This window comes from Lepidochelys kempii, chromosome 4 (genome assembly GCF_965140285.1).
Source record: "Lepidochelys kempii isolate rLepKem1 chromosome 4, rLepKem1.hap1, whole genome shotgun sequence".
Taxonomy (NCBI): Eukaryota; Metazoa; Chordata; order Testudines; family Cheloniidae; genus Lepidochelys; species Lepidochelys kempii.
In genome coordinates, this window is record NC_136383.1 from 34,846,314 (window position 1) to 34,863,044 (window position 16,731).

At 41.2% G+C, this 16,731-nt stretch overlaps 1 protein-coding gene across 16 annotated transcripts in view; it reads right to left on the reverse strand.

Annotated features, from left to right (window-relative positions):
- Window positions 1-16,731, reverse strand: part of CAMK2D (calcium/calmodulin dependent protein kinase II delta) — a 271,589-nt gene that overhangs the window by 142,592 nt on the left and 112,266 nt on the right. For all 16 annotated transcript variants that reach the window (XM_073340953.2, XM_073340965.2, XM_073340950.2 and 13 more), the window contains exon 3: window positions 11,360-11,419. In XM_073340953.2, coding sequence (XP_073197054.1) covers window positions 11,360-11,419 — 60 coding nt within the window. The remainder of the gene's footprint in view (window positions 1-11,359; window positions 11,420-16,731) is intronic.

Genomic DNA, 16,731 nt, shown 5'->3' on the forward strand with positions numbered 1-16,731 from the left:
GGAAAACAAGGAAATGTGAGATTTCAAGTCAAAACACACACACACACACACGACCTGATTTAAATCTCATATCAGTTTTACACATAGACTTTATGAGATCAGTCAAACTACTCCTAATTTATGCTAGTGTAAAATCAGAATTAGGCTCTTTTTTGAAAAGTCAATTTCTGTCAGATATTTTCTATCAGTTGCTGTAGGGCTTACAAAATCTGTTACATTTATTTTATATTACCAATGTGTATTTGAATGTAGTGATATGCACAACTTCATACAAATAGTAACCACAGACATTCTGAATTTAAAAGTAAAGGTCTATCTCCTAAAAAAAACCCCCTGTTAACACAATATTGTTTTTTCTCAATTGAAGGGACATAATGAGGTAAAAATAAATGATTTTTTCTTCTTCCCTCATGCAGCATTTAACAGGTTCTGTGCTGCAACTAGTTACTGTGATGTGTAAGCTAAGCCTTATCAAAATTAAAAAGAGCAGACAAGGATGAAGATACTTCTGAATAATTAAGGGAGCCACAGGATTCTAAATCACCACCAAAAGAAACAAAGAGTTGAGTACCAGCAGAATGTTATACCAGCAAAAGTCTCAGGAGATGCAGATTAGCAATCAGAGGCACAGCATGATTTGAGCTCTCTGTGATTGCAAAGCAAGGGTTGGGTATTCAGAACTTACCGAAAGGTTAAAGACCAGAAAACAGAAAGGTAAGATGTAGCCTTCATTATTAAGAGCCGATTATTCTCCTTTCCGAATTTCTGCTACAGGTCCTATTCTCCTCCAGAATTGGAAGCATTGGTATATGCAACAGCTAAAAATGTGCCATTTAATGTAACTGTTACACGTCCTTTGTGGGCTTTCTGCTCAATAATGGGTCTGCTTTTAATGTATGAAGTGTAACTGTATATAAAAATTAAAAAATAGCATCCCCCCCAACAGCTGTCTTAATCTATATTATAGAGTCTCTTCTGGAAGTTTACAATCACATTAGCTATCTGTAACAAACAATAAAAAACATTGTATACTATAGTATTCCTATAGTAGTTTGTAGGAAGAAAACAATAATACTATAGTATACAGTAGTATACTTCCTTTAATAGTTTGTAGGGGTGCTGTACTTTTGAGAGTTGTGGACACATTTCTTGTACAGAGGAATAATCACACCTCCTTTTTATTGTATGAATATGTGACAGGACTCCTGTCTTCTCATACAAATGTGGGGCCTACTTCCGTTCCTCCCTTGTTTCACGCATCCTGGCAGAGTTCCTCTGGGCAGTGTCCGCTTGGTTCCTAGACACCTTTGAGGAGCACTGGGCGCTGTTCTGGGTTCTCTGCTCAGTGTCCCCCTCTGGATCCCTGATTCAGTACCTGTGACACTCACTCCTGACCCTGTTATTCATTAGTTGTCCTCCATCATTATTTGAATCCCAGGTCCAGTAGGAGAAGGGGCCTTCAGATATAGGCGGGCTTGCGCCCATCCATCGACCACCTCCCTGACTTCAATAGGTGCTGGGTCTCACCACTCTGTTACAGAAGAATGTTAGTGATTGTGAAATGTGTCAGATGGAAGCCACTGTGTCTGTTACTGTGATCTGGAGCATCTGTTACCATGACCTAGAGGGACCAACTTTAGGTATAAGAAGATAGTTAACAATTGTTTATTTGCTGATCTTTCATTTTCCTGAAACTCCCACCAAAGATGCCCCAATACTATCAATAAGGGTCATGGGGTTTGGGATGTTGCTTCCTAGCCCTGAGCAACTATTCTAATTTCACATAGACTACTGAGTGTTCATTGTACTGAGTGTACAGATGTTCATTTCTTTGCCTGTATGGGCTGAATTTGAACCAGTGATCTAGCAGTGAAAGGTTTTTTATCTTCTTAAAAGCCTCCTGACCAATTCAGTCCTCTTGAACATCTGTTCAAGAAAACATTTTACTCCTCTCAAACATATCCAATGACAGTTTAGCAAGATCACGCAGAACATGATCTTCCAAAGTCACTTTGTAGGAAGAGTTCAGCACCTCACAGGATTGAGCATACAAGTGAGGGGACAGATTAACACAATAAACATAACACCTCGTCCTGCACTGTCCAGTCCTACAACCAATTCAAAGATTTCTGGTACATAATAACTGCTGTAATGGAAAGCTGCCACACACTGGTTTATGATCCCAGATTTGTTGAATTTCACTGATAATATCATAAATTTTCAACCATTAGAATATGCAATAATATCCTTGGTGGCATTTTTGAGAAAGTATAATAAAAACAAATAAAACTGTGGTTTTGCTGCTCGTCTATCTGTGTTTCATGCTGTCACGTAATGCTTCCAGGACTATGTTTCCCAACTTCAACTGGGAAATGAGAATGCATCTGAGAGTGCTACAGAGATAATCTGCTCAGATTAATTTATTTTATCAGAGACAGAAAGGAAAGAGGAATGAGAAAGAGTTCTGAAATGAGAGTTTTCCTTTCACATTGACCAAGTGGCTATACTCTTTGACTGCAGAAAGATTTATACTCCGCCCATAGCTGCAGAGGTGACAGGTTGCCTTAAAACAGAGGTAAAAAAGGAGAAAATATTGAGGTAGGCTATGCAATTCCTAAATTCCTAATTCCTGCAGTTTCCCTTCTAATTTATTTTGTGTACAGTTTGTGATTTTTTTTTTCACCATAGTCCATTTCTCCTTTGATTTCTATGGGTCCTTCATACAACAGAAGACACAGGCCCTTTTTTTAATAGGAAAATGTGGCTGTAAAACCACATGAAATGGTAATGGGACTGAGGGACATGGGGGTGGGCGTTGGCGGGATGGAGGCGGAATTGATACTACTTTTAACTCACTAAAAAGAACATGATTTAATTTTTTCTGTAGGTGACATTATAAAGCTGCTTGGAACCTGCAGATAAAGGCAGATGAAATGATAGTGTTGAATGCTGTTAAACTTTCATCGCACCGTACACAACATTTTGATATTGCAAAGAAATCTATCTAGGCATTTCTAAGGGCTTGTCCACACAGACACTTAGTCCTTATCAAGACGGGGAGTAAATCTAGTGTATTAGCCTGTTGTACTGCACTAAGTTGCCATGTGGACCCTGTTACCATGCACTGTAAGTTCTGTAGTGCAGTTTGAAACAGCAGTAAGTCAAAACACACTATGGAACTTTCAGTACATGGCTAGCTAGTGCACGTCAGACTAGTGCACTGTTCATACACACTCCAGCTTGCTGTGCATTAAGTCTCTGTGTGGACAAGCCCTAATGCATCTCTCAGCACTTATCAGCTAGGTGCTGAAATGAACAGTATGAGACACCAACACTTAAGTGGATTCCCAGGTTTTTATAAATAAATATTACAAATCATCCCTAATAACCAGTGGGCTCAATGGATAATGTTCTGTTCTTATACCTGGAGGTGAATCCTAATAAAAGATTTGGGAAACAGACTTTTTTTTTATTTTATCAATATGGTTTAAAAAAAAAAAGGCATCCCTACTAAATTAATCCCAGCTAGCACTGAGATAAATGTTTCCACCAAAACTTATTTTGAAGAAAAATGCAGATTCAAGTTGACCAAAACATTTCTCAAATTTGTTTAAAATTTGCCAAGTTATCTTAGTTGAAAAAGAATCTGAAAAAACTGAGTTGTTTTATTTAGACATTTTCAAAGTGACATTTAAATTTTTTAATTCAAAATGACAATTCCAAAATTTCCTTCAAATTTATTTAAAAAAAAATCTTTAAAAAATATCAAAATCAAAACAAAGGGTTTTGTTTTGGGTCAAATTAAATGTTTGTTAACCAAACCAAAACACGTTTGTTTGGTTTTTTTACTTTTTGGTTCGCCAATATTTTCTTTCAGTTTGTCAGAACTGCCAGTGATATGAAAAAATTAGTTATTACATAGCTTTAATCCCAGCTAAAACTAACCAGTATTCCCAAATGATCTGAAGATCATTTAATTTTTCAGCATCTATGACTTGCTTCTTTTTCAAAACAGTGCAACTGCCTGCTCTGAGACTTTCTTCACTGAAAATTTACAACCTTGGCAATTTATACCTTAAACTAAAAAGTTTCATGGTTCACATGTGCATGAGAATTTTGAATATCCAGAGCTTATCTCTCACCCAATTAACATTTTTCATAGTCAGGATTTATTTCTACTACTTAAGACCAATGAATTTCATGACATATTAATTGGAAATCTTTTGCTTCGCAGAACACCAACACAAGCTGTTTTTTCCCTGGCTCCACTGTACATGAAGCACTTGAAGAATGTGGTCTGGCTAGTGGTATAAACTGGATCTACAGTAGAAATTTCGAAGTAAAAGGTCAATGACGAGAAATCTGTTAAGCAAATGTTTCAAACAATGTCCTGTCCAACTTGGTTTGGCTTGCTGTTAGCTGATTGAACAGCATATGCCAGTTTCATAAACTAGGGGGGGTTCTGAAGGAGCGTGTGGTCCTGATTTGTCTGGGACAGTCCTAGGTTTAGCAAGATTTTAGCCAGCTGGACTATTTTTTTAGAAAGTTCTGAGGCAATGTGGGGTCCTCGTTAAGTTATTGCACAAAAGGGCAGTCACAGAAAGAGATCTGGCTGCAGAGCAGAAACTCTACTGGTTCTTGGCTTCTGGGCTTTCCCCAAATAATACATCTGCAGTAAGAGTGAGGACACTACAGGGGGAGAGGTAACTGTTTGGGGAGCTGTGGAATCTCCATGGGTTCCGCTAGTTAGTAGAACCCTCAACGTTTTGAGGCCTTGATCTGAGATACTCAAAGTCACTTTAAATTCACCAGGATCTGTTGACTCAGGCCATCATATTGTGGTGAGAAACCAGCACTGCTGTAGATCAGTCTAGTGTACAACCTATTCATGTATAAAGCAAACTGCCGGAGCTCTGCTAATAAAAGAGAATTAACCCTTTATCTGATTTTCTTCTGCAAGACACTGTAAGGGAGGCCTGAAGCCCTTAAAATGATGTGGTGGGGTGGGGGACAAGAGGTTAGAAGGAACCTGGAGCCCTAAAAGAGCAGCTATGGAGGGGAGTAGAGGACACTGCGAGCACCAAAGAATATCTTTGGTGGACTGGTGCGGGAGAAGGGGCTTAGAGCCCCAAAGAATAGGAAGTTACTTACCTTAAAGTACAGTAACAGGAGATGAGTGATTCCTATCTGTATTCCACTGTGGCTATGCATGCGCTCCATGACCCTGAAGCCTGAGCATTTTAAAAGCAGTGTCCACTGGTCTGCACATGTAACTTGGCTCACCTTGTGCCCCTGACTGAGGAGATAAAGGGTGGGGTGGAAACACCACCTCTCCATTTCCTTCTCTGCTGTGAACCACAAGATGATCCAAAGCAGCGGGGAAGGAGGGCAGGTAGTAGAATACACATACGGACTACATTTTGAAGAACCTCCAGTTACTATAAATAAGGTAAGTAACTTCCTCTTCTTTGAGTGCTGGTCCCTATGTATATTCCACTGTGGGTGACTAACACGCAGTACTCAAGTAGGAGGAGGGTCCGAGGATGCAGGTGGCAGAGCTGAATGAAGGAACACCATTCCAAAGGATGCATCAGTGATATGGTCCTGAACTAAAGCATAATGCCTTACAAATGTGTAGATAGATCTTCACAGCTGCTTTGCCAATATCAAGTAGAGGCACTTCTTGAAGCAATGCCATACACATAGCCTGTGCCCTCATGGAATGAGCCCTTACCCCATGAAGGGGAGGAAGAATAAACATCTGATAGAGCAAAATACAGCCCAAAATCCATCTTGAGATTCTTTGAGAGGATATAGCTTGACCCTGAATTCTTTCCACTATGGTGACAAATAGCCCAGGAGACTTTCTGATGGGTTTTGTTCTCTACAGGTAAAAGGCCAAAAAGCTCGCTGAACGCTAAAGGAATGGAGCCTGAGCATGAGGATGGGTGACATTTTTGGAAAAACACAGATAAGTGAATTCACTGGTTTAGGTGAAACTCTGAAACTACTGTGGAGGTGAACTGAGGGTGCACATATAATGAAACTTTGTCCCTATGGAATATAGTAGAAGAAAGATCCTCCATCAGCGCTCCAAGCTCACCAACCCTCGTGGCTGAGATGATTGTTACCAGGAATGCAACTTTAATGGATAGGAGAGACATGGAGCAAGAAGCTAATGGTACAAAGGGAGGCATAGTGAGTACCGAAATAAGAAAATTTAAGTCCCATTGAGGAGCTTGCTTTTCTATTGGCAGAAAGGTTCCAATTAGGCCTTTCCAGAATCTGTTAGTCAGTGACTGGGTGAAGATTGAGTAACCCTCTTAAGGTGAATGGTATGCACCGATTGCTGCAAAGTGGACCCATAAGGAGCTCATGGACAAGCCTGCTATCTTCGGGAAAGCATATAGTCCAAAAGAAGAAAACTTGGGGGGCTACAAGTCTTTGATGGCCCATACAGAAAAATGTCTCCACTTGGCAAAATAGCATTTTCTAGTGGACTCCTTCCCAGAAAAGATGCTCTGTACTGCATCAGAACACAATATTTTTAAAACTATTTACAGATAAAGGAATAAAGACGAAGCTTTGGACAATGAAGGTTCCGACCCACCCTTTATCTCCTCAGTGGCAGCGAGAAGGAACTGGAGAGGTGGTTGGTCCAAACTACCCTTTATCTCCTCAGTCAGATGCACAAGGAGACTGAGGCAATGTGTGGACCAACAGGCACTGCTTCCAAAATTCTCCAGCTCCACATGCATCAAGCGCATGCCTCCCTACAGTCGAATACACATAAAGGCCAGCACTTGAAGAACAGATACGGCTAGCTGTGCAGTGAATAGATCGGGATGTCTGCAGTAGTGCAGCACTCAGATGTAGCTCCTGTCGGTAGCCAGAGACAATCCTTATATGAACACAGCCTCGTGTAGAGGCAGGGGAGACGCACATTTTCAGGAAATCAAAACTACACATCTAGACTGGCGGTTCTCAAACTGTGGGTCGGACCCCAAAGGCTGTCGTTAAACTTACTGGGGCCCGGTCCTAAAGCCAAAGTCCAAGCCCCACCACCCAGGGCTGAAGCCCTCAAGCTTCGGCACCCCACATGGTGGGGGTGCTCAAGCTTCGGTCCTCCCTTCTGGGGTCTTCTAGTAATTGTAGTTGTCAGAAGGGAGTCGCGGTGCAGTGAAGTTTGAGAAACCCTGTTCTAGACCCTTCTCTATTGTCACAGAATTTAAACTAATTAATAGACTTCTCCAGATAGCTTCTTGGTGGACATCTGCTTGGAAGTGTAATGTAGGACAATTAAATGCTCCTACAAAGGTTCCACACCAGTAATTATTTTTTGTGAAAAGACATAAGCAAAAAATAAAGGTTCTCTTGTATGTTGCCAGTGGTCTACATTTTGGTTTCCTGCATCAGTCCCCTTTTAAGAGAAATACCATTTGTTTGTAACTAAAAAAAAAATGATGAATGTATTTCTAGGTTACAGTTAGGCTGGAATTTTAAAAGCTGCTTTATCAACGCCCGCTATTTTGATCTGATTATAAAGAAAAATATCATGAAAGGGAATTAAGAAGGGCATGTTTTTTTTTTTTAACATATGTCTGGTCAGAAAATAAATCGATAAGGCTTTGTTCACAAATATGAAAGAAAATAAATTGTACAGACCTTAATATAGTCTAGATATTGTTTTAGAAAAATAGACAAATCAAATGTTGACATTTATGACAAAAAAGCTCAATTTCAGAAGGGAGATTTAATGAAATGAACTATGAACAATAAAAAATGGCACTTCAGTTACTGTCAGTTAAGAACAGGCAAAAGCAACTTAAAAAAATAATAAAAGGGATTTTTGTTCTGAACTGTTTCTTGAAGTTTTTAAGTTTTGAGGCTGTAAAACCAGGCCACTCGCTTACCCAGGACTGAAAGAGAAGAGAAAGGATAATTTAATTCTAACAAGGGAAAGACAGGGACATATACTAATTCACAAAAAAACTGCAAGTTATGAAAAACCAACCTAACTAAAAAAAAAACCACAAAAAGACCCCCACCATGTTTGCAGTCTTATGAGAAGGGAAATAATATATTAAAATAGAAGTCTGCTTTTCTCTGCAGACTGCATTTTCAAGAATCATTTCAGCACCTTAATTTAGATATTTGCTGTAGCAGCAATTTTTCTTTTTCAGAAGAACCCATTATTGTCTGGGCTCCGATCAATTCAGGAGCTGTACATCACTCAGAGAAAAATGAAGGGCAGAAGAAAATATAAAATTTAATATAGCCATCGTCCTTCACAGATTAAATGGGCTAGAGCTCATAAAAAAAACAACAATGTATTCATACTCATCAATATACTCCTTTCCATATGTAAATGTTAACACATTACTACCAGATTTCATAGTCATGACAAAGCCTGCTAAAAATAAGTTCTGAAAACATTTTCAGAAATTAAATTTTATTGTGATACTATCACATATTCTTCCTGATCAAGAGAGAATTTTAGGAGTAGAAGTGTTTAAACTGAATTTTTATACTGTTTATAAGGAGAACTTCACTGGTAGCATGCTGTAATGTCCAAAGCTACAGGCTGAAGGGACTGTTGCCCATTATATTTTATATTTATAAGTACATAGGGCAGCAGTTTTTCCTTTTAAACTAAAAGATTCAGTCTAGCATACATACAATATATGTCTTGTTATATGTTATTAACATATCTTTTTACATTCTAAGCATGACGCAGCTTCAGTTACATAAGTCGGACATATTCAGTTACGGACATAAGTCTAGTCTAACTTACAAGATCATGCACTCAGCATTGATCTAACTCTGCTTTCCACTGAAGTTTTACCATTAACTTCAATTGGATCAGAATAAGGCTAACATTTAGCATTTTTGGAAATCCCACCTCAGTCAACAATAGGCCCAAAAATAAGATTGGCTGCCAATATAAACATAAGTGAGACTTCTCCAATTTTACAGTGTTTGTTTGTCACATCCACATTACAACTTTGAATGGAATTTTCAAAAGTACCTAAGGAGTAAGGCACACATTGAAAGTCAGTGGGAGTTGGATGCCCAAGTCCTTCAGATGCCTTTGAAACTCCCACCTTTCAGAGTATTTAATTTACTTTTAAGTAATGTGGATAACAATGTTTAAATCAACAGCTGCTAAACCAAAAAAGCAGGAGCAGAAAAAGGATTTCCACATATTATGATTTCTGGAAACTTTTCACCGAAGTTTTCAAAAGTAGGACCCTAAAGTTAGGCTCCTAGTTCTCCATTTAGGCACCCAAATAAGTGGCCTGATTTGCAAAAGATTTGAACAGCTCCCCAGAGACTGACGTCCATGGGAGCTGCTGGCTGCTGAGCACATATGAGAATGAGGTTGTGTATTTGTCAAGGGAGGCAAGCCTTGCTTTCAGCTTGATGGCCTTTCTGTCTGCATGTCGTACAATGACTTTTGAACTTTCTATCTGATCAATTCCAAAATTTCAGGGAATATTCTAGGCTTCATTGGGCAGAATCCTATTGATTTTGTTGAAAACTGGAAAACCAGAAAATCCTCAACCCACTCCAGTCTGCTTGACCCTCACAGGATCCCTCGTCCCTTCCTATTTTTGGCCAGTCCCCCCCAGCCAGGCCTCTCTCTCCCATTAGTAGGCCCCTCGCCAAACAGGTACTCAAAATACTTATGGGGAGGGGACATGGGGTCCAGCTGGGTTTACAGTTTGGCCTGCTTTAGCAATGAAGTTTGCAAACCTCTAGTTTAGATGCCTAAATGTGGATTTAGAAGCCTAATTTTAGGCTCCCACTTTTGAAAATCAGAGTCTTTGTAAATGTACAGAATTTTTTTCTACTCTTGAAACTGCCTCTATGATCTTACTCCAAGATAGAGACCAGAACTAAAAGCAAACTTCTTCATTCAGCTGTACAAACAAGGTACTTTAATACTTGAGAGCTTTTAGGATGGATATAAAACTAGTTCTCTGGCAGACACATACTCTCCATGCTCAGCAGGATATTCTGTTATAGGGAAAGGGGAGTAGATACGTTTCAGTGACTTGATAGTGTTCATGGAGATTCTACAACATGAAAACAAACAGCCTCTCTCATAAGATTCTGAATCCTGATATTCTTTCTCAAACTGAACAGCCAATTAGAAGAAAAAGTGTACTCTATTATGTGATTCATTGACTGAATTACCTATTTCAGAGTAGGTTGCACAGCATGGAATTTCTTCTGTGCCATCTTATTGAACATCAACAGTGTCTCCTCAACAACTACAACCCTTCTGTGTTTTCCAGCTGTATGTTTACTTGCTGTAATAACTCTAATAGAACAGCTGGACAGCATACAATAATAATATTGGTTCAAACTATTCAATGGAACAAAATAATTTAATCACATGCAATCATATATTTCAACAGTCCTTTGTGGATTTTAGCTCTTCTTATTTCATAGCAATTACTGTTTACATTTTCTTCTTAATCATCTTCCTTGGCTTCAACATTGCTTTACTATAGCAAGGGATGGGCAAACTGGTTTGGGAACAGTAAAGAAACAACCAACTGTATCTAACCAAAACTTTTTAAAAAGTTTTAAACTGTTCAGAGGAGTTGCAAGTTCAAGGGAGTCCTCCTGTCTCCGTATCTTTGAGCTTCCTGTTTTTTGTTTGAAATTTTGATAGGGATTTTTGAGTGATTCCAATCTCCATTTTGAGCTGTGGTTTCTGAGTTTTTTTGTTTGTATGTTTTGTTTTTTACACTTTGTCATTGCCATTAAAGGGGAGGAGACATTACTGAGTATGACACAAAATCATACTTTTGCTGCTGGACTACTGAGGTAGCCTAAAGTTGGCTCAGGTGAAGATTCATAGATGTGCACTGAAACTGCTGGCAGATAAACCAGGGTCTCAGTCATCCTCAGAGTGTGATTCCTCATGGCCTACAAAGTTATCATCAGTTCCTATTGGTTCACACTTTCAAGACAACAAGCAACCCAAATCAAAATCTTTGGCAGCCTCTACTGTGAATGCCTGAATGCAGGGACACAACAATGAGGAGAGGAAGGGGTTTACTCTTCTATATACATCCTCAACACAGTGACACAAATCATAAAAGCACCAAACACGAGCTCAAGGAGATGAAGTCAGTATGGATGGTTGGAAGTGACCACCTCATAGGACACCACATCTCAGGGGAGAATTATGAGTTTGGAAGGAACTCCGCTGTATAAAGGAACCTTCTTTGCCACCTGTTTCATTTAACTTCCCCCAACTTTCTACCTCTATGAAGCTATTCTGTATTTTCTCTTTTAATTTCTGTACTGACACACACCATATAAAGTGATTACATTCTCTTACCAATATTAGGGTGCTTCAAAAGGCGACAGATTCTAGCTTCCCTTTCCAATTTCTGGTGATCTGCAAGAAAGAGAAACACAACCATAATTTTTTTGTTTAATCATGAAAAGGCACATCATTCTATATGGTACTGAGTGTTGAAACACATATGGTACAGTATGCGACATGGTGGTTAAAATGTATCCTCCTTCTCCTACTTAGAATCACCATGATTGTACATTTAAGTTGTATGTCACACTGAATCAAGGTACTACATCCACCCTTTGCTTTGCCTAGCTGCTCAACCTATAGTGGTTTTAGAAAATCAAGCTGCCTACTCAGTGGGAAATGGGATGTATTCACACCATGACCTATAATTATCAGATAATAAACTATGATTATAGAATTAAACAGAATGAAGACAGCCCTGAATCTTTAGGAGGATTCTAATCCTAGACTATGATGTGTTTCAGTGCTGCCTAAGGTACTCAGTACATCACCAATGAAGTGCTAATATTCCATTGTAAAGAGAACACTTTTCAACATGCTAGGGCATTCTACCAACATATAAAATGCATATAAAATCTCCCCACTATATTTTCCACTGCATGCATCCGATGAAGTGAGCTGTAGCTCACGAAAGCTTAAGCTCTAATAAATTGGTTAGTCTCTAAGGTGCCACAAGAGCTCCTTTTCTTTTTACTAACACAATGATGCCGTAGGAGGATTCAGTAGCTAAATGACCAACAGCAGCACCCCCCCCACAATGCCTACATTACACTACTTCTCAATTAAGCTGATTACCTGTTAGCCTCTTAAGAATAAATGGCTAAAAGGTGTTTCTTTGTTATGGGTTGCTCTAATGCAGGGTTGGAAATCTTTGGCATGCAGCCCATCAGGGAAATCCGCTGGCGGGCCAGGATTGTTTGTTTACCTGCAGCGTCCGCAGTTTCGGCTGATCGCAGCTCCCACTGGCTGCATGGTTCGCCATTCCAGACCCATGGGGCCTGTGGGAAGTCGCACGGGCCAAGGGATGTGCTGGCCACCACTTCCCGCAGCCCCCATTGGCCTGGAACAGCGAACCATGGCCAGTGGGAGCTGCGATCAGCCGAACCTGCAGACACTGAAGGTAAACAAACCGTCCCGGCTTGCCTGCGGATTTCCCTGACGGGCCGCATACCAAAGGTTGCCGATCCCTGCTCTAATGTGGTCCCTGTGGGCCAACACAGCCTAACAAACAAACAAAGAACTGGTTCATAAAAAGTTATAGATTTCAGATGGCTGGAGAAATATATTTTTCTGATGGACCTTGTAATCTTGCTTTCAGGGTCCTGAAGGGAAAAACTTCCAAAGAGACAAATGGAAGGAAATTCCCTTCATTTGTTCCTTTTAATTGATGTGGACCAATTCCTCGTCATAATCCCTCCTCCTCTACTTGTTTGTGTTTTTGTAGTAGAATGATGTAAAGCACAATTGTTTTATAGCTGTGGAGTAACAAGATGACATGATATATGACCACATCTTTGAACACAACTTGAGGTCAACAAATTAAATTATCCACCTCTGACAACAGCAACAGGATCAGTAACAGAAGAGCATCAACATCTGTCTCACAAAGACTGGATGTCATACCAACAGCATCTTACACACAGTATGCTGCTGCTCAAGGGCAACTATGTTGCTATATAAACTAAGGCCCATAAATTAAACTATAGATCTTTTAATGTCATCATCATCATGTTTACAAAGTGTTATGGCCTCCTCTTTCTTCCAGAGCAGAGTCCACTTTAGCAGCAGTCTCACTGTTGCTTGGCCTCATAAGCCAGTGTGCAGATGTTCAAGGGAATATGAAAATGCATACAAAGGAAAATATAATGAGTATAATAGATAAACAGTAAACTGGAAAATGGAATCACTCCAAGCTCCCCTTTGCTGATCTCATATGCAGAAAAAGGAAAATCAACTGCAGTACAGTCAAATGAGCCAGAAAAAAGTAAGATAGAAACAGCTGTTGACTGACACTAGTTCTAGGTTGTCTTTGATATTGTCTGTCTGCCAAGTGGAATCAACTCCCGACTACTGAGGCTAGCTCTCTCTCTCTCTCTTTGGCCCCCACTTACTAAATCAACTAAAATGGTGACCAAAAAATACAATGCCTGCTGTGTGTACATGAAGATTTTCACTGAAAGGTTTTCTGTATAGGGCTGAACAAGATGCACCATATTTGTTATTCGTGCTCAAAGTGTTTCTTCATATTATCCCTCTCCTCCATGTCCTGTTCTTCAACACCACTAGCACCAGCTGAATGGCCTAGCTTTAGTAATCACATGGATTCAAGCATGTGTGTATTTTAACGAAGACAGTGTCTGCAGGGAGAGAGGTATGCCTGTAACAGAATAAAGCACCTTATGTGCTAAAAAGACAGCTGAAGTAAACACTTACGGGGAGACAGCTTAAGTGTTAAATAGCTACATGAAACAGGGCTGGCCACATATCACTCTTCACCTTCCAGTACAGAGAAGTGTCTTTATGGGCAGACACAACAATGGTAGCTGGCAGATATCTATCGACCCTCTCTGTGGCATAGCTTTGGTTGATTCTTCTTGTAGCTTTGGGAAAATCCCGACAGTCCTGCAGGCTGTCTCCACTATAGCCGTAGCTCCAGAACCTGTTGGACATGCTCCTATTTGTGACATGATGCTGCCTAGCATTTGAACAGGGCCCTTCCGCAGGCACTTAGTTAATTATTCTTTGCTTCCAGTGGTTTTTGTCCTCTGTGTTTTTCAATCTGAGGTCCTGTAAGGCCTCAAGTTACTGACCTTACTGTAACAAGATCTTCGAAATGTGTAGTCCCTATCTGTATTTCACTGTGCAGTACACATGTGCACCAAGAACCAGAAGACTCTTCCAAGAAGTGTCCATTGGTCTGCACCTGCACTCTTGCTCTTCTCCTTCACAAGGATGTAAGAGATGGTGTGGACTGACCACCTCTCTAGTTCCTTCTCTACCACAAATCATTTAGGTCTGGTCTACACTACGAGTTTATGTTGGATTTAGCCGCGTTAAATCGAATTAACCCTGCACCCGTCCACACAACGAAGCCATTTTTTTGACATAAAGAGCTCTTAAAACTGATTTCTGTACTCCTCCCCAACGAGGGGATTAGCGCTGAAATCGACATTGCCATTTCAAATTAGGGTTAGTGTGGATGCAATTTGAAAGGTATTGGCCTCCGGGAGCTATCCCACAGTGCACCATAGTGACTGCTCTGGACAGCGCTCTGAACTCTGATGCACTGGCCAGGTGTACAGGAAAAGCCCCAGGAACTTTTCCTCTCATTTCCTGTTTGGTCAGGCGAGCTCATCAGCACAGGTGACCATGCAGTCCCAGAATCGAAAAAGAGCTCCAGCATGGACTGAATGGGAGGTACTGGATCTGATCGCTGTATGAGGAGATTTCAGAGTAGCAGCCGTGTTAGTCTGTATCCGCAAAAAGAAAAGGAGTACTTGTGGCACCTTAGAGACTAACAAATTTATTTGAGCACAAGCTTTCGTGAGCTACAGCTCACTTCATCGGATGCATTCAGTGGAAAATACAGTGGAGAGATTTATATACATAGAGAACATGAAACAATGGGTGTTACCATACACACTGTAACGAGAATGATCACTTAAGGTGAGCTATTACCAGCAGGAGAGCGGGGGGGGGGGGGGAACCTTTTGTAGTGATAATCAAGGTGAGCCATTTCCAGCAGCTGACAAAAACGTCTGAGGAAAAGGAGAGGGGAGGGATAGCTCAGTGCTTTGAGCATTGGCCTGCTAAACCCAGGGTTGTGAGTTCAATCCTTGAGGGGGCCATTTAGGGATCTGTGGCAAAAACTGGGGATTTGTCCTGCTTTGAGCAGGGGGTTGGACTAGATGACCTCCTGAGGTCCTTTCCAACCCTGATATTCTATGATTCTATGAACAGTGGGGGATGCGGGGGGAATAAACATGGGGAAATAGTTTTACTTTGTGTAATGACCCATCCACTCCCAGTCTTTATTCAAGCCTAAACCCTGGTCTACACTAGGACTTTAGGTCGAATTTAGCAGCGTTAAATTGATATAAACCTGCACCTGTCCACACGATGAAGCCCTTTATTTCGACTTAAAGGGCTCTTAAAATCGATTTCCTTACTCCACCCCTGACAAGTGGATTAGTGCTTAAATCGGCCTTGCTGGGTCGAATTTGGGGTACTGTGGACACAATTCGACGGTATTGGGCTCCGGGAGCTATCCCAGAGTGTTCCATTGTGACTGCTCTGGACAGCACTCTCAACTCAGATGCATGATTGTTTGCCGTTGCTCTGACGCAGGGAGGGACGACTGACGACACAGCTTACAGGGTTAGCTTACAGGGAGCTAAAATCAACAAAGGGGGTGGCTTTACATCAAGGAGTACTTCAGGCAGGACTTCACGGAGGGTTCCAATAAGAAATGGTGCACCTAAGTTATTGTTCTTATTGGAACAAGGACGTTAGTCTGGCCTCTGATTGATACATGGTTAGATTTACCTCGCTGCACCTTCTCTGTGAGTGACTGCAGTGTGACCTAGAGGAATGAGTCCCCTAGACAGGGGGCAGGGGTGGGGGGGGGGTTGCAAATGAGTACAAAACAAATCTGGTCTATTTCTTGTTTTGATACACTCCATCTATCTTTTACATCTTTGGCTGGCAGTAGACGGTGCAGAAGGACTGCATGCCATCCACATCTCATAGCTGCTCAGCAGAAGATGGTACAATAGGACTGCTAGCCATCCTCATCTCTTGCCTGCCCGGCAGAAGATGATGCAATAGGACTGCTAGCAATCCGTATCACCTGCCTGCTCACCATAAGATGGTTCAATAGGACTGACTGCAGGACTAAAGAGAATGACTTGATCAAGTCACTCCAAATTTAGTCCCTGCGCCCATGTCTGCCCAGGCGCTCCTGATCGACCTCACACAGGCGACCAGGAGCACCTCGGACATGACAATGACAGCTACCAGTCCTATTGCACCGTCTGCTGCCACAAGGCAATGGGTTGCTGCTGCTGTGTAGCAATGCAGTACCGCGTCTGCCAGCACCCAGGAGACATACGGCGACAGTGAGCTGAGCAGGCTCCATCCATGTAACTCAGGAAAAAAGGCGCAAAACGATTGTCTGCCCTTGCTTTCACGGAGGGAGGGAGGGAACAGGAGCCTGACGATATGTACCCAGCACCACCCGCGACAATGTTTTAGCCCCATCAGGCATTGGTATCTCAACCCAGAATTCCAATGGGCAGCAGAGACTGCGGGAACCGCGGGATAGCTACCCACAGTGCAACACTCCGGAAGTCGACTCTAGCCTCGGTACTGTGGAAGCACTCCAC